Here is an 18,724-nt window from a genome sequence, read left to right on the forward strand (position 1 = left end):
CTAAGTTTCTGCAAACCTTGCATAGCAGATATAAAAAGTAAATGTACTTTTCAAATTTCCAAAATGTTCTAAATTTAAAGAAAAATTATTAGGTTTATAATTCATTTAAAATGTTAATAAAAAATAAATAAATGCTGTAAAAATAAAGAAGATATCTTAAAGGAGTACTCTGATGCAGACTACTCCTGCTCCGTCCTGCCTGGGCTGCAAAAAAAATGAAAATAAACCATCTCTCACCTTCCTGGGTTCCCGCGGAGCGCCACTACAGCTGATCGTTCCTCCGTTCCATCTTCTTCATACTTCCGCGTGAACGAAGCGTCACATGGTGCTCAGCCTATTATGGGCCGAGGCAGAACATCGCGCCGGTGGGTGATTGCTTCTATGAATAACAGTAAGAATGGCGATCACAATGAATTATTGTATATATCATGAGCCGTGTTTATGCACGGCTCGTGATATATACGGTACAATAATTCATTGTGATTGCCATTTTTACTCCGATTGTTATTCTTACTGCCATTCTCATTGCGATTGCCATTCTTACTGCCATTCTTACTGCCATTCTTACTTTTATAACCCTTAATATTCATATAAGCAATCACCCACTGACAGTGCAGGTTCCGGATATGTTGTCTTTGTGTGTGATGTATGTATACCTCCTTTTTTAACATAATTTGGTGATTTTAACTGATGAAATAAACATTTAATTTGAAATGGAATTTCTTGAAGTGACTCAAGTTTTCCTTATTGGCGTTTAAAACACTGGGTAGAAAGATTAGAAGGAGCCGCTAGGCTCTGCAGTATGGCCACACACTTAAAGGGGTACTCCGGCGGAAAACTTTTTTTTTTTTTAATCAACTGGTGCCAGAAAGTTAAACAGATTTGTAAATTATGTCCATTAAAAAAATCTTAATCCTTCCAGTACTTATTAGCTGTTGAATACTACAGAGGAAATTATTTTCTTTTTTGAACACAGTGCTCTCTGCTGAATCATGAGCTCAGTGCTCTCTGCTGGCATCTCTGTCCATTTAAGGAACTGACCGGAGCAGCCTATGTTTTCTATGGGTATTTTCTCCTACTCTGGACAGTTCTTAAAATGGACAGATATGTCAGCAGAGAGCACTGTGCTCCTGATGTCAGCAGAGAGCTCTGTGTTCCAAAAAGAAAATAATTTCCTCTGTAGTATTCAGCAGCTAATAAGTACTGGAAGTAAACAGATTTTTTTAATACAAGTAATTTAAAAATCTGTTTACTTTCTGGCCCCAGTTGATTAAAAAAAAAAAAAAAAAAAGTTTTCCACCGGAGTAACCCTTTAAAGGCAGAATTGGCCCTGAGCACATTAGATGGGAAAGCAAGAAGACTGGTGCTGTTAATATCTCTCAACAAAAGGCATACGTTCAAACAGATCACTAATGTCTGGGAAGACATGTATGGAGATATATCATCAAAAGGTATATCATCAGCGTTTGGAAAAAACTGTTCCGAACGCTGGAGCCGACGCCGGGAGCTCGTGATGTCATAGCCCTTCCCCCTCATGACATCACACCCCGCCCCCTCAATGCAAGTCTATGGGAGGGGGCGTGACGGCTGTCACGCCCCCTCCCATAGACTAGCATTGATGGGGTGGGGCATGACATCGTGAGGGGGCGTGGCTATGACATCACGAGCTCCCAGTGCCGGCTCCGGTGTTCAGAACAGTTTATTCCAAACACTGAGCAGCAGAGTACCCCTTTAAGTCCTATTCACACATGGCAGTTTTGTGTAGTCTTTGGTGATAAAGTTGACAATGAATCCTCGTGAGAAGGAAAGTATAAAAGAAAAGTAAGGGTGGTTTCACAAAGTTTTTTGTGGCAGTTTTACATTCAGTTTTAAGTAGTAAGTAGATTTGAAAGGAATAAGAACTAGTACTTATACAGTACTTTTCCTTCCTGCTGGATCCACTTCTGGATTTTGCTTAAAAAAATTAATAAAATAAAATAAAATGAAAAAATAAAAAAACAGAAAGCCACGTGTGAAACCACCCTTATACTTACTGGCAGCCTGTTCTCCTTTTGGTTAAAAAAAATCAAAACTGCGCAGTGTAAACCTGGTTTTATACAAAAACTTATGATAAGTTGAATGATTTCTTACCCTGTGGTGCTGCCCATCCAATCATGGCAGATATGAGCAGAAGTAAGAATCCTGATGCAGACATTCTGAGATCTCCGGAACAGAGCAGAGATTTCTCCAGATTGTTGCTTCTCTCTGCAGAACCGAATGCTTCCACTAGGAGCTAAAATGGGGAATATATTTATACATTTTTAATAAAAGTCAACATCCTTGTGATTATACTGGAATTGATGAAACCATGCAGCACCTGATGTTTGTAAGAGCAGAAAAGTAAATATAATATATAAGGCTTGTGATAAAATATTCTAATCAGTCTGAGCATACATCATATTAATTGTGTGGAATGTAGTTATTGGAAAGTATCCAGAGGAGCATTTGTGAAGTTGTAGGCTCTTGCTGGACAAATGAGAATGATTCATAATCTCCATTCTAGTTCATCCCGAAGGTGTTGAATGGGATTGAGGTCAGGGCTCTGTGCAGACCAGACAGGTTCTTCTACAACAAACTCCCATAACCATTCCTTTATGGACCTTGCTTTGGACACAGTCATACTGGAACGATAAAAGGCCGAACCCAGACTGTTTCAATAAGGTTGGAAGCAATTGATTGCATAACATGTCCTGATATGGTGAAGCATGAAGATTTCCCTTTAGGCTAGGTTCAGACTATGGAATCTCTGGGCAGAAAATTTCCACCTGGAGATTCAGAGTGCGTCCGGTGCTGACAATCAGTCGGCGCTAGGACAGTGCGGACACTGCAGTCTCCAATAGACTGCAATGTGTTCCGCGCGGATTTCCACCTGAAGAGAGAGCAACGCCATTCTTCAGGCAGAAATTTCCAAGCGGATTTTCCGTTCACAAATTCCGCTTCACAAATTCTGAAGTGTGAATTTGTGAACGGAAACCCATTCACTACACTTTACATTTTAGCAAGCGGAATTTCCACCTGAAATTTCAAAGAGGAATTGCAGGCAGAAATTCCGTAGTCCGAAACCCAGCCTTACAGGAACTAAGAAGCCTAGGTCATTCCCTAAAAAGAGACTTCATAGCATTCATTATTCCTCTTCCATAAAGCTTTCCAGCTGGCATGATGCAGTCACGCAGTTGGCATTGCCCCAACCAAGACTCCTTCACCAGACTCCAGACAGAGAAGTGTGATGATTCACTTCATATCCACTACTCCAGAGTCCAGGGCTTTACACCCCTCCATCTGATGCTTGGCATTGTGCTTGGTGTTGTAAGGCTTGCATGCATCTGCTCAGTAGTGTTGAGCACGAATATTCGTAATGCAAATTTTTAACACGAATATCGGGACTTTGCTATTTCGCAAACATTTAGAATATAGTGCTATATAATCGTAATGACGAATATTCATTTTTTTTCACATGCTAATTTTTATGCAAATTTCTTTGCAAATTTTCCAAGCAAATATTTTTTTTCACATGCAAATTTTTATGCAAAATGAGTGAAAATAGCGAATATGCGAATTTCTCGAACATAGGACGAATAATCATCAATATGATCGCGAAATATTGCAAATTCAAATATGCAAAGAGAGAGAAAAGTGGGAAGGTGGAAGCTGAGATCGCGCTGTCATGAAGTATGGACAAATCCGGGATATCAGGTAAAGTTGCTTTAGTCTTAAAACACACGCCACAGCGTGTGTTTTAAGAATGAAGTAACCTTACCTGACATCCTGGATTTGTCCATACTTCATGGCAGCACAATCTCAGCTTCCACCTTCCCACTTTTCTCTCTCTTTGCATAGTATCGTGTCCGCTAGTCGGTGTGGGAAGCCGCTGCAGTCTCTTTGTGCTTATACCTCTGAGAGTGTTGCGCCTTCCCAGCACAACTGAACCAGGTGAGCGAGATTTCTTCACAAATACTCCCTCACTGTTAGTCCTCATTGATTCCCCACAGGGAGAGCTCTCTGTCTTTTTGGCAAATTGGAATATGGCCCCTGATGATCATCACTACTGCTCAGCCATCAAAACTAGAGATGAGCGAATTTTTTCAAAATTTGATTTGGCCAATTTGCCAAATTTTCCCCAGAATCTCTATTAAAAATGACTATTTTTGGCCTACAGAGACCCTCAATAGGGGTGTAGAGCACTTTGCCTTGTTGTAACACGCATAGGGAGTGTGCTGTGTTAGTGAAATACTGTTATTCAGTATGAAATGCAGATTAAAGGCATCACTATTAGAATCCCTGCCACAGAGCATCTGGATGTGGCAGCAGGGTTGTAAGACCATATGGCGTCACAATTGACGAGATTAAAGAGATATTTTTATGTAATTTTTTTAAAATTTGAATTTATTTAAAAAAAATTTAATCCATTTTTGAGGGCACATTCTGGGGAGCATCAAGCTGGCGGTCTGCTGCGAGGTGAGATACCACCTGTTCCAGCCAATGCCTCACAGCGTGCGCCCGACTGTCTTACTCTGTGTGGAACTGCAAATGTTTCATTTAATCAGTTATGGTTCATTGTTATAGCTCCAACCTGTTTCATTGGATTCTTGTGGTAATTCCAGAGGTAATATATGATGACAACTAGAGAGGAGGGAATAAAAAAAAAAAAAGTGATTTGTCCGATTTGATTCACTCATCTCTATTGAGGACCCATTGGAGGGCAAGTCTTGTGCCAGCAGCCGCTGTAATTCCAGCTCTAATAGTGTATAATTGCTGCAGTGTATCATTTTTTGTAGTGAAAAAGCTCGTACTTGTATCTTGAAAATCAAACTGGTGGTCCAACGCGAGGCCAGCTACCGCCTGTCCCAGCCCCCACCTCTCAGCGCACCCCCATGCTCTGAGTGTCCACTTGAAAAGGGAGAGATTGCAGTACCAGCAACTTGGACACGAGCCCATTCAGCTTCTGTACTTGTATCTTAAAATTGAGCTGGCGGTCCTCCACCAAGTGAGCTACTACCTGTTCCAGCCCCTACCTCTCAGTGCCCCCCCCCCCCGACTGTGAAAGTGAGAATGTTTCATTTAATCAGTTATGGATCATTGTTATCACTCCAAGCTGTTTCATTGGATTCTTCTGGTAATTCCACAGATTATATATGAAGTCTACGCCCATAGAGCCTCAGTCATGAAAAGATTACATAGATTTTTTTTAAATGTAAGATTTTGAATAGATTCACAAGTTTAATGTCCCAGGTGCTCAAAGCGTTTACTTTGAACTAATACTGTATGACCACAAAACCCAATATAACAAGGAGTCACATGGCGGCACAATGACAAAGCCTAGAGGTGGAAGCAGCCTGACGAGAACATAGGGCCTCACAATAGAAAAGATTAAAGATGTTTGGCAAAATTTTAATTGAAGATTTTAGATAGATTAAAATTTTAGAGTTTAATTTAATGGGGTATTCCAGGATTTTTTTTTATTTGACTATGCTACAGGAGCTGTAAAGTTAAAGTATTTCATAATATAGTGTCTGTATCTGTGTGTGACAGTTTTCTCACAATTCTTCTGTGATTTTCACCCCAATATTTATTTTTAACAGCATACAAAATGACTATTGTCTCAGATTTTTCCCAGCTTGCAATGCGGCTGAGACCTGACTCACTAGTGATGACAGGGAGCCTGTCTGCTTCAATGGCTGGAGTGGTTCCTTGGTGGGAGAGAGATCAATCTGCAACTAATCCAACAGCTGAAGGCACCCTGATTGAAATTCACAGGTCTTTTGAATGGATGCAGTTCATTTATGTTTCAATGGGTTGGGTGGCTGATGTGTGGGAGCGAGGAAAATTGAATTATGGGATTTGTAGTCAAAAAAAGAAAAATCAAACAGGAAATACCAGTTCACAAAAAGATAGCCACAGTGTTATGGTAATCTCACAACATAGCCATTTAGCCCAAAGACAAGCACAGCTCCTTCCTAAGCATGTCCATTACTGTCTGCCAGGTACGCATTAAAATCACCTTATAGTGAATAGGTGGCAGCAGCATGAGGAGACCATAATTGGGCAGAATGACACAGCCTTGAATTGGTGGCAGCCTGATAAGACCAAAGGGCCTCACAATTGAAAAGATAAAAGATATATTTTTTAAATTGGATGTGGCTTGTTTTCCCCCAACAGTTCTCAATGACTGACTGCTACTGCTGCCAACTCCAGGGACCCCTATTCCACTACCTCCCAGGCAGGAAGGCTGCCGCAAAGCAGGTGGTCTACCCAGGCTACGCTTGGCTCCAGACTTCCCACTGCTGCCACCATGCTGACTCCCAACCATGCTACCACCTTGCTGGCTTAACTGCTGCCTCACGGACAACCTGCCACCCTTTTCTCCTGATGATGATGAAGCCCCTTCTGCACCCGGCTCCCAAGTGAGATTGCTTCATCATCATTGAGTTGCGTCTGCACGTCACTGATGTCCTCTTCAGGAGCCTGAACTCTCCCAACACCAACTACCACACCACTCTCCTCATGACTACTTGCCGGCCTAGCGAAGGAAGCTGGGGATATCTCCTCCACTTCTTGGCTGGGCAGTAGCTGCTGACTATCCTCTAGTAGATCGTCCTGACTAAAAAGTGGAGCTGAATCCACAGCATAGGATACTTTTGTGGGGGAGGGAACAGCATAGGACAGAGCCAATTGGAGGACAGGGACTGCTCACGGGCCATGCCAACTGAGGTTTGTGTCTCAGGAACCCACCGACTGACTGGGGGTGTCAGATGTCACTTGTGATGAAGTGGATGACCGAGTTAACCAGTCAATGACAGAAGATGGGTTGCTGGTCGAGACACGACCGCTAGCTGATAACAGGAGCTCAGGCCTCTTGCTGCGACACCTGCTGCCACTCGCCCCTAGTCTGCTGTGACCTCTGCCTGCGCCTGATCAATTTAGGCCTCTGCCATTCCTCTGTGCACGTCCTGGCGCTTCCCTGTCTGACATACTTAGTGCGTATATGAGGGGAGGACAATACGCTCCACTATGCTTAAAACAGTATTTTTCTAGAACGGCAGCAGGTGTGTACTTTTGGCTAGCCTTTCACAGTAACTGGGCCCTTAGGACTATAATCGGAACAAAATGGTACACCACTTAGATGTACGTACGTTGTATGCACTTATGAGGGGAGTACAATACGCTCCACTACACTTAAAACAGTATTTGTCTAGAACAGCAGCAGGTGTGTACTTTTGGCTGGCCTTTCACAGTAACTAGGCCCTTAAGACTTTAACAGGAACATAATGGTACACCACCTATGTGTGCACTGATAACACTTAATAGAGGACAGTACGCTCCGCTACACAACCTGTATTAGGCACTAATAGCAGGTGATTGTCACGATGCCGGCTGGCAGGTAGTGGACCCTCTGTGCCAGAGAGGGATTGGCGTGGACCGTGCTAGTGGACCGGTTCTAAGCCACTACTGGTTTTCACCAGAGCCCGCCGCAAAGCGGGATGGTCTTGCTGCGGCGGTAGTGACCAGGTCGTATCCACTAGCAACGGCTCACCTCTCTGGCTGCTGAAGATAGGCGCGGTACAAGGGAGTAGGCAGAAGCAAGGTCGGACGTAGCAGAAGGTCGGGGCAGGCAGCAAGGATCGTAGTCAGGGGCAACGGCAGAAGGTCTGGAAACACTGGCAAGGAACACACAAGGAACGCTTTCACTGGCACTAAGGCAACAAGATCCGGCAAGGGAGTGCAAGGGAAGTGAGGTAATATAGGGAAGTGCACAGGTGAAAACCCTAATTGGAACCACTGCGCCAATCAGCGGCGCAGTGGCCCTTTAAATCGCAGAGACCCGGCGCGCGCGCGCCCTAGGGAGCGGGGCCGCGCGCGCCGGGACAGAACAGACGGGGAGCGAGTCAGGTAGGAGAGCCGGGGTGCGCATCGCGAGCGGGCGCTACCCGCATCGCGAATCGCATCCCGGCTGGCAGCAGGATCGCAGCGCCCCGGGTCAGAGGACGTGACCGGAGCGCTGCAGCGGAGGGAGTGAAGCGAGCGCTCCGGGGAGGAGCGGGGACCCGGAGCGCTCGGCGTAACAGTACCCCCCCCCTTGGGTCTCCCCCTCTTCTTGGAGCCTGAGAACCTGAGGAGCAGACTTTTGTCAAGGATGTTGTCCTCAGGTTCCCAGGATCTCTCTTCAGGACCACAACCCTCCCAGTCTACTAAAAAAAAATTTTTCCCTCTGACCTTTTTGGCAGCCAAAATCTCCTTGACAGAGAAGACGTCCGAGGAGCCGGAAACAGGAGTGGGAGGAACAGACTTGGGAGAAAAACGGTTGAGGATGAGTGGTTTGAGAAGAGAGACGTGAAAGGCATTAGGGATACGAAGAGAAGGAGGAAGAAGAAGTTTATAAGAGACAGGATTAATTTGACACAAAATTTTGAAAGGACCAAGATAGCGTGGTCCCAACTTGTAGCTAGGGACACGGAAGCGGACATATTTAGCGGAGAGCCATACCTTGTCTCCAGGGGAAAAAACGGGGGGAGCTCTTCTTTTCTTATCCGCGAACCTCTTCATGCGTGAAGAAGCCTGTAAGAGAGAATTTTGGGTCTCTCTCCATATAATGGAAAGGTCACGAGAAATTTCATCCACAGCGGGCAGACCAGAGGGCAAGGGGGTAGGGAGGGGGGGAAGAGGGTGACGGCCGTACACCACGAAAAATGGGGATTTGGAGGAAGATTCAGAGACCCTGAAGTTATACGAGAATTCGGCCCATGGAAGGAGATCTGCCCAGTCATCCTGGCGGGAGGAAACAAAATGTCGCAAATAATCACCCAGGATCTGGTTAATTCTTTCTACTTGTCCATTGGACTGGGGATGATATGCAGAGGAAAAATTTAATTTAATCTTGAGTTGTTTACAGAGAGCTCTCCAGAATTTAGACACGAATTGGACCCCTCTATCCGAGACAATCTGCGTAGGCAACCCGTGAAGACGAAAAATGTGTACAAAAAATTGTTTAGCCAACTGAGGCGCAGAAGGAAGACCAGGAAGAGGGATGAAATGTGCCATTTTGGAGAATCGATCAACGACCACCCAAATAACGGTGTTGCCACGGGAAGGGGGTAAATCAGTAATAAAATCCATACCAATCAGAGACCAAGGCTGTTCGGGGACAGGCAGAGGATGAAGAAAACCAGCGGGCTTCTGGCGAGGAGTCTTATCCCGGGCACAGATAGTGCAGGCTCGCACAAAGTCCCCAACATCCGTCTCCAGAGTCGGCCACCAATAGAAGCGGGAGATGAGTTGCACAGATTTCTTGATGCCCGCATGACCTGCGAGATGGGAGGAGTGACCCCATTTGAGGATTCCGAGGCGTTGGCGTGGAGAAACAAAGGTCTTTCCTGGAGGAGTCTGCCTGATGGAGGCAGGAGAAGTGGAGATCAGGCAGTCAGGTGGAATGATGTGTTGCGGAGGGAGATCAACTTCTGAGGCATCCGAGGAACGAGAGAGAGCATCGGCCCTAATGTTCTTATCGGCAGGACGAAAGTGAATCTCAAAATTAAATCGGGCAAAGAACAGAGACCACCGGGCCTGGCGAGGATTCAGCCGTTGGGCCGACTGGAGGTAGGAGAGGTTCTTGTGGTCGGTGTAGATAATAACAGGAAATCTTGATCCCTCCAGCAGATGCCTCCATTCCTCAAGTGCTAATTTAATGGCTAGAAGCTCTCGATCCCCGATGGAGTAGTTCCTCTCCGCTGGAGAGAAGGTCCTAGAGAAAAAACCACAAGTGACAGCATGCCCGGAAGAATTTTTTTGTAGAAGAACAGCTCCAGCTCCTACTGAGGAGGCATCAACCTCCAATAGGAAGGGTTTGGAAGGGTCAGGTCTGGAGAGCACGGGAGCCGAAGAAAAGGCAGACTTGAGTCGTTTAAAGGAGTCTTCTGCTTGAGGAGGCCAGGACTTGGGATCAGCATTTTTTTTGGTTAAAGCCACGATAGGAGCCACAATGGTAGAAAAATGTGGAATAAATTGCCTGTAATAATTGGCGAACCCCAAAAAGCGTTGGATAGCACGGAGTCCGGAGGGGCGTGGCCAATTTAAGACGGCAGAGAGTTTGTCTGGATCCATCTGTAGTCCCTGGCCAGAGACCAAATATCCTAGAAAAGGAAGAGATTGGCATTCAAACAGACATTTCTCAATTTTGGCATAGAGTTGGTTGTCACGAAGTCTCTGAAGAACCATACGGACATGTTGGCGGTGTTCTTCTAGATTGGCAGAAAAAATTAGGATATCGTCCAGATATACCACAACACAGGAGTATAACAGATCACGAAAAATTTCATTGACAAAGTCTTGGAAGACGGCAGGGGCATTGCACAGTCCAAAGGGCATGACCAGATACTCAAAGTGTCCATCTCTGGTGTTAAATGCCGTTTTCCACTCGTCCCCCTCTCTGATGCGGATGAGGTTATAGGCGCCTCTTAAGTCCAATTTAGTGAAGATGTGGGCACCTTGGAGGCGATCAAAGAGTTCAGAGATGAGGGGTAAGGGGTAGCGGTTCTTAACCGTGATTTTATTAAGACCGCGGTAGTCAATGCAAGGACGTAGGGAGCCATCTTTTTTGGACACAAAGAAAAATCCGGCTCCGGCAGGAGAGGAGGATTTACGGATAAAGCCCTTTTTTAGATTCTCCTGGACGTATTCGGACATGGCAAGAGTCTCTGGGGCAGAGAGAGGATAAATTCTGCCCCGGGGTGGAGTAGTACCCGGGAGGAGGTCGATAGGGCAATCATAAGGCCTGTGAGGAGGTAGAGTCTCAGCTTGTTTTTTGCAGAAAACATCCGCGAAGTCCATATAGGCCTTAGGGAGACCGGTTACTGGAGGAACCACAGAGTTACGGCAAGGGTTACTGGGAACCGGTTTTAGACAGTTCTTGGAACAAGAGGACCCCCAACTCTTGATCTCCCCAGTGGACCAATCCAGGGTTGGGGAATGAAGTTGAAGCCAGGGAAGTCCAAGGAGAATCTCCGAGGTGCAATTGGGAAGGACCAAAAGTTCAATCCTCTCATGATGAGATCCGATGCTCATAAGAAGGGGCTCCGTGCGGAAACGTATGGTACAGTCCAATCTTTCATTATTTACACAATTGATGTAGAGGGGTCTGGCGAGACTGGTCACTGGGATGTTGAACCTGTTGACGAGAGAGGCCAAAATAAAATTTCCTGCAGATCCAGAGTCCAAAAAGGCCACTGTAGAGAAGGAGAAGGCAGAGGCAGACATCCGCACAGGCACAGTAAGACGTGGAGAAGCAGAGTAGACATCAAGGACTGTCTCACCTTTGTGCGGAGTCCGCGTACGTCTTTCCAGGCGGGGAGGACGGATAGGACAATCCCTCAGGAAGTGTTCGGTACTAGCACAGTACAGGCAGAGGTTCTCCATACGGCGTCGTGTCCTCTCTTGAGGTGTCAGGCGAGACCGGTCGACCTGCATAGCCTCCACGGCGGGAGGCAGAGGAACAGATTGCAGGGGACCAGAGGAGAGAGGAGCCGAGGAGACGAAACGCCTCGTGCGAACAGAGTCCATATCTTGGCGGAGTTCCTGACGCCTTTCAGAAAAACGCATGTCAATGCGAGTGGCTAGGTGAATAAGTTCATGTAGATTAGCAGGAATTTCTCGTGCGGCCAGAACATCTTTAATGTTGCTGGATAGGCCTTTTTTGAAGGTCGCGCAGAGGGCCTCATTATTCCAGGACAATTCTGAAGCAAGTGTACGGAATTGTACGGCATACTCGCCAACGGAAGAATTACCCTGGACCAGGTTCAACAGGGCAGTCTCAGCAGAAGAGGCTCGGGCAGGTTCCTCAAAGACACTTCGGATTTCCGAGAAGAAGGAGTGTACAGAGGCAGTGACGGGGTCATTGCGGTCCCAGAGCGGTGTGGCCCATGACAGGGCTTTTCCGGACAGAAGACTGACTACGAAAGCCACCTTAGACCTTTCAGTGGGAAACAGGTCCGACATCATCTCCAGATGCAGGGAACATTGGGAAAGAAAGCCACGGCAAAACTTAGAGTCCCCATCAAATTTATCCGGCAAGGATAAGCGTATCCCAGGAGCGGCCACTCGCTGCGGAGGAGGTGCAGGAGCTGGCGGAGGAGATGACTGCTGAAGCTGTGGTAGCAACTGTTGTAGCATAACGGTCAGTTGAGACAGCTGTTGGCCTTGTTGCGCTATCTGTTGTGACTGCTGGGCGACCACCGTGGTGAGGTCAGCGACAACTGGCAGAGGAACTTCAGCGGGATCCATGGCCGGATCTACTGTCACGATGCCGGCTGGCAGGTAGTGGACCCTCTGTGCCAGAGAGGGATTGGCGTGGACCGTGCTAGTGGACCGGTTCTAAGCCACTACTGGTTTTCACCAGAGCCCGCCGCAAAGCGGGATGGTCTTGCTGCGGCGGTAGTGACCAGGTCGTATCCACTAGCAACGGCTCACCTCTCTGGCTGCTGAAGATAGGCGCGGTACAAGGGAGTAGGCAGAAGCAAGGTCGGACGTAGCAGAAGGTCGGGGCAGGCAGCAAGGATCGTAGTCAGGGGCAACGGCAGAAGGTCTGGAAACACTGGCAAGGAACACACAAGGAACGCTTTCACTGGCACTAAGGCAACAAGATCCGGCAAGGGAGTGCAAGGGAAGTGAGGTAATATAGGGAAGTGCACAGGTGAAAACCCTAATTGGAACCACTGCGCCAATCAGCGGCGCAGTGGCCCTTTAAATCGCAGAGACCCGGCGCGCGCGCGCCCTAGGGAGCGGGGCCGCGCGCGCCGGGACAGAACAGACGGGGAGCGAGTCAGGTAGGAGAGCCGGGGTGCGCATCGCGAGCGGGCGCTACCCGCATCGCGAATCGCATCCCGGCTGGCAGCAGGATCGCAGCGCCCCGGGTCAGAGGACGTGACCGGAGCGCTGCAGCGGAGGGAGTGAAGCGAGCGCTCCGGGGAGGAGCGGGGACCCGGAGCGCTCGGCGTAACAGTGATTATGGCTTTTAATGCGCTGCTCACCCTAACTGGCTGGCTACTATTAGCTTTTCAGTTTTTGTACACACCAGTGCTGCAGCACACAGTCGCTGTGTACTAAACCCAATATTGCATTTTCTCTCTCAATCTCTCTCCCTTCCCTATGAGTGCTTCTAGGCTGGATTTGGGCTTGAGGTGAATCGCTGCTGTAAAAATGTTTTTCTGTGCAACACACACTGCTCTCTGTCCCTCTCTCTCTATCTCTCTCTCTGCTATAGAAGACTGAAGTGACTGGCTGCAAGATGACTGACAATTATATAGGGCTGTGACATCACAGGGGTGGCTGACTGTTGATAGGCTGCATGTGATTCAGGGTCATCCCACCTACCCGTGTTCCCGCCTTCCCAGCGTTCTTTGCCCCATGTCCTAACATGTGGAGCCACCATCTTAGATGCCCTGGAGCCTGGGCCGCACTAAATGGAGTTTAATAAGGTGATTCATGCGATTGAATCGCGCGATACTCTGATTAGTTGCAAAGCAAATTTTTCCTGAAATTCTTAATGAATTTGGGTTCGTCAGATTTGATTCGCTCATCCCTAATCAAAACCCGTGCCATAAAGCTGCTGGCATAGATATTTTGTTCTGATTTTAATGCCAGATAAAGTTGGGTATTCTTCAGTTATTGAGTCAGCAGAGCATTGGTGACCTTTATGCACCTAAGCACTTGGGGACCCCACTCTGTAATTTTATTTGCTCTCCAATTTGTTTCTAAATTGCTGGGGTTTCTAAACCTTTCCACATTCCAATAAAAACACTTAGAGCGGATGGTGGAAAATCTAAGAAGAAAGAAATGCCATGAGCTTGCTATACCCCAACATCCATTCTGCTGCTTCTGAGTAGAAATGAACACACTTTTCAAAATTTAGGTTATTCTGGTTCACTAAATTATGGAAAAAGTTCTGGTTCTGACCTAACTAATCTTGTTCAAACCTGTACTTCACCAATATCGCAAAAACATATGTATAACACTGTCTACCAGCCCTAAAAGCCCTGTATAACCATTAGGTCACCTAGGAGTGTATCTATAGACTTCTGAACCGTTTTTTAAGGCAAAGGTAATTTCATAGTTACCCAACATAGAGGGGGTAAACATGGTACCTAGTGGTAACTTACAAGTTAAATAAATACACAAGGCACTTGGAGATTTTTTATGTATTTATTTATTTTAATTTGTTTATTTATTTTGGCATCTTCATTATTTTAATTTATTGATAATTAATGTTAAAATTGAAAGTCATCCAGTCATAGCAACAAACGCAATACCTTTGTGAAGCAAAATATAACATAAAAAGAGAGAGAGAAAAAAAAAAGACGGACAAAAGGGGGCAGGAGCGCTTTACATCTGATTACACTCCTCTTAACCAGAACTTTGCTCTTTAACTTGGCCAGCCCCCCTCTCTAATACTTTCCCCATTATCTGAATTATGTCCTAATACTTAGACCAGGCACTTATCGGAGGTGGGTTACCCGCTACCTTGACCAGCTACATGTCGAAAGTGGGTTACCAAAATCTGATTAGTCCCCCCCCCCCAGGTAAGTATCCCTCCCGCCCCGCACCTATAAGAGAAACCTAAGAAATTCTGATGTTTCCGCAAAGGCCAGCCACTTGCTCCAAATCTGGTCATACAGGTCTATTTTCCCCTGTGCCACTGCCATCCCTTCCTCAGCTCTTGCAATGGCTGCTGATTCAGAATACTATTCTCTTAGGGGTGAGGGGCTTCTTCCCTATGCCAATATCTAGGGATCATTAGTCTTGCCGTGGTAAGCAGAGCAGAATGTCAGAACCCCTGTCTTAAATGACCCTGCAATAAGCATCAGTAACGCTACCTGCGGTGTATTATCCACTTTATCACCAGCATACAATGAGGCTTTCTCAGAAAACCACTTCTCCCCACTTCTTCCTCGTTCAAAGCTACCCCTAATGCCTCCTACCACTTATCAAAGAAGTTAGCCCTGCCGAAGTTGCATAATGTTGACAGCAGATGGTATCCTTGGATAGAATCTTGACACCTGTATCTCTATTCATAAACAACTTATCTATATCTGTAGGGGGTCGGATGTCCTTTGCCTTAAGATTTAGGGCTGAAAATGATTTGATCTGAACATCTTCTAGCCAGGAAATTTTGGAATCAAGAAATGTTTTTGTCCATGTATTCATGGTAACCGGCTGATCATATATTAATAGGTCTCGCACTCTGCCCTTCTCAATTGACATTGAAGATAAGTTGGGTCCTAAAACCCCGGTAGAAAGGTTGGGTTATCGAACAATGTGGTCAACCCCCCTGGCCTTTGTGTGATTTCTAACTTATCCACCCATCTGTCCCACACCCGCAGGGCATTCTCTGTAAGGATTGGCATCTTTGGGAGAGCCTACCTATCTTCAGTATCCATGGGAGTGCTTCTAAGCTAATAAGTGACAAAGATGTCACCATGGAAACTCATTTTTCCGTGTCTGCCTGATGACGGACCCAATCTAACACTGATTTAATAACTGCCACCTCTTGATAGGTCTGTAATTCAGGCAGTCTTTGTTCAAGAGCTCTATCCTGGTTCTTGACTTACCACTACTCCATATAAAATGTGCGAACTCTCGTTGAATCACCTTGAAAAAATGGCTCGGAAATATATCCCTTTTTATTTATATTTATCTGACTATACTAGGACACAAACTTATTATGATAAGCATTTAGATTCATGGCTATTTTATTTTGTAATGGGAGATAATTCAGAGAGAACAGACTATCTAATTTAGCAGGAATCTGTACTCCCAAATAGGTTATACTTAGGGATGAGCAAATTGAATCTGACATATCCAAATTTGTTACGAATTTCTGGAAAAATTTGATTCGCAATGAATGTGAATATCGCCACGATTCCTTTCATTAAACTCCATTTAGTGCAGCCCAGGCTCCAGGGCATCTAAAATGTGAGGACATGTGAGGACATGAGGCAAGGAATCCTGGGAAGGCAGGAACAAGGGTAGGCGGGATGACCCTGAATCACATGCAGGATGCAGCCTATCTGCAGCCAGTCACCCCCGTGATGTCACAGCCATATATAAAACGGCAGCCATTTTGCGGCCAGTCACTTCAGCCTTTCACTGCAGAGAGATAGATAGGGACAGACAGCGCTGTGTGTTGCACAGAAAAGCTTTTTCCAGCAGCGATTCACCTCCTAGTCAAGTCAGAGAGGGACATAGAGCAGTGTGTGTTTGACATAATAGCATTCTTACTGGAGCAATTTACCTTACAGTCACTGCGTTCTATTACAGAGAGCAGTGTGTTGTACAGAAGAACAGCAGCGATTCAGCTCAAGCACAAATCCTACATAGAAGTAATGATAGGGAAGGGAGTGAAATTGAGAGAGAGAGGGCAATTTTGGGTGTAGTGCTGCATTACTGGTGTGTACTGCTGGTGTTGTGCACAAATACTTTTTTAAGCATACTGTAGCACATTTTGCCGTCATAAGTGCATACCACATATGTACATCTAAGTGGTATACTCTTTTTTATCTGTAAAAGTCTCAGGGGCCTAGATACTGTAAAAAGGCCAGGAAAAAGTACTCACCGGCTGGTGTTGTGCACAAATACTTTTTTAAGCATACTCTAGCACATTTTCCTCCCCTCATAAATGCATACCACATACATACATCTAAGTAGTGTACTATTTTGTACCTGTAAAAGTCTCAAAAGGCCTAGATACTGTGAAAAGCCAGGCAAAAGTACTCTTCAGCTAGCATTGTCCACAAATACTTTTTTAAACGTACTGTAGCGCATTTTTCTCCCCTCATAAGTGCATACCACATACGTACATCTAAGTGGTGCACTATTTTGTACCTGTTAAAGTCTCAAGGGCCTAGATACTGTGAAAGGCCAGGCAAAAGTACTCACTGGCTGGTGTTGTACACAAATACTTTAAGCGTACTGTAGCCTATTGTACTCAACTCATATATGCACTAAGTGTGTCAGGCAAATAAGTGCAAGGACATGCCCAGAGGAATATTAGAGACCTAATTTCATCAGGCAGAGGTTTCAGCAGACTAAGAGCTAGTGGCATCAGGAGTCGCAGCAAGAGGCCTGATCTCCCGGAGAGGCCTGAGCTAGCAGTCGTGCCTGAACCAGCAACCCATCTGCCATTATCGATTGGTTAACGCGGTCATCCACTTCATCACAAGTGACATCTGATACCCCCAGTCAACAGTCGGTGGGTTCCTGAGGCAAAACCCTGAGTTGGCATGGCCCACGAGAAGTCCCTGTCCTCCCATTCCCACTGTCCTATGGTGTTCCCTCCCCATAGAAGTATTTTATGCTGTGGGTTTAGCTTCACTATTTATTGAGGATGATCTAGAGGACAGTCAGCAGCTACTGCCCAACCAGAAAGTGGTGTAGACATCCGACCCTTCCTACGCTAGGCGGGTAATTAGTCATGAGGAGAGTGACATGGGAGGTGGTGTTGCGAGCATTCAGGCTCTTGAAGCAGACACTGTTGAGGAACCTGAGGAGTGACATGCAGACACAACTCGATGATGATAGCACTTGGGAGCTGGGTGCAGAAGAGGCTTCATCATCATCAGGAGTAGAGGGTTGCAGGTTGCCTGTGAGGCAGCAACTGAGCCAGCAAGGTGGTAGCATGGTTGGCAGTCAGCATGGTGGCAGAAGTGGAAAGTCTGGAGCCAAACATGCCCGGGGTAGACCACCTGCTTGGCGGAAGCCTACCTTTCCGGGAGGGAGTGAAACAGGGGTTCCTGGAGTTGGTGGCAGTAGCAATCAATCAGTGCAGACTGTTGGTGGGAAAATCAGCTACTCGGCGGTGTGGCAGTTTTCATCAAGCATCCAGAGGAGGTTAACCTGGCCACATGAAAAATGTGTCGGCAGAAGGTGAAGGGTGGCCAGGGTCCCAATGTTGGCACCACAGCCCTGCGTCAACATAATGCAGCGTCACCATAAAGTGGCCTGGGAGAACCATGGCTCCGAAGTGGTGGTCCAGCCTGCTGCATCACCCAGTGGCATGCCGCTCCCTGTTTCAGCCAGCCAAGGCTCCACCACCTCAGCCGAAGTGAGCTGTGTGTCATACCCATCTTATGTCGCTCCAGATGCTCCTGCTCCTCCTACTTCGAGTCAGTCATTCTGCCAGCAATCCATCAGCAAAGCCATGTCCAAGAGACAACAGTATGAGCCCACTCATCCAGCGGTGCAGAAGCTGAATGTGCTCCTGTCCAAGTTGCTGGTGCTGCAGTCCCTCCCTTTTCAAGTGGTGGACTATGCACCTTTCAGAGAATTGATTGCTTGTGCTGAGCCGATGTGGAGAGTGCCAAGCCATCATTTCTTTGCAAAGAAGGCAGTACCAGCCGTGCACAATTTTGTGGAACAGAAGGTGGGCCATTCCTTGAGCGTGTCAGTGTGTACCAAAGTGCACGGCAGCACCAACGTGTGGAGCTGTAACTACGGTCAGGGCCGCCATCAGGGGGTACAACTCATACACCTTTAAGGGGCCCAGACTAAAAGCTGTGTAAGGGGCCACAACATTTCTGATGGCAGCCCTGACTACGGTCAGGGACAATACATGTCGTTTACAGCCCACTGGGTGAATGTGGTTCCTGCACAGCCACAACAGCAACTTGGACAGGTCATGCCGCTTCCTCCTCCACGCTCTCAA

The 18,724-nt window shown here is 46.6% G+C and overlaps 1 protein-coding gene across 1 annotated transcript in view; it reads right to left on the reverse strand.

Annotated features, from left to right (window-relative positions):
- Nucleotides 1-18,724, reverse strand: part of LOC130275491 (putative gastrointestinal growth factor xP4) — a 67,946-nt gene that overhangs the window by 41,323 nt on the left and 7,899 nt on the right. The window contains exon 2 of the mRNA XM_056523536.1: nucleotides 2,131-2,272. Within this exon, the coding sequence (XP_056379511.1) occupies nucleotides 2,131-2,194 (64 nt within the window). The 5' untranslated portion in view covers nucleotides 2,195-2,272. The remainder of the gene's footprint in view (nucleotides 1-2,130; nucleotides 2,273-18,724) is intronic.

The sequence above is a fragment of the Hyla sarda genome, chromosome 6 (genome assembly GCF_029499605.1).
Source record: "Hyla sarda isolate aHylSar1 chromosome 6, aHylSar1.hap1, whole genome shotgun sequence".
NCBI classification, from domain to species: Eukaryota; Metazoa; Chordata; class Amphibia; order Anura; family Hylidae; genus Hyla; species Hyla sarda.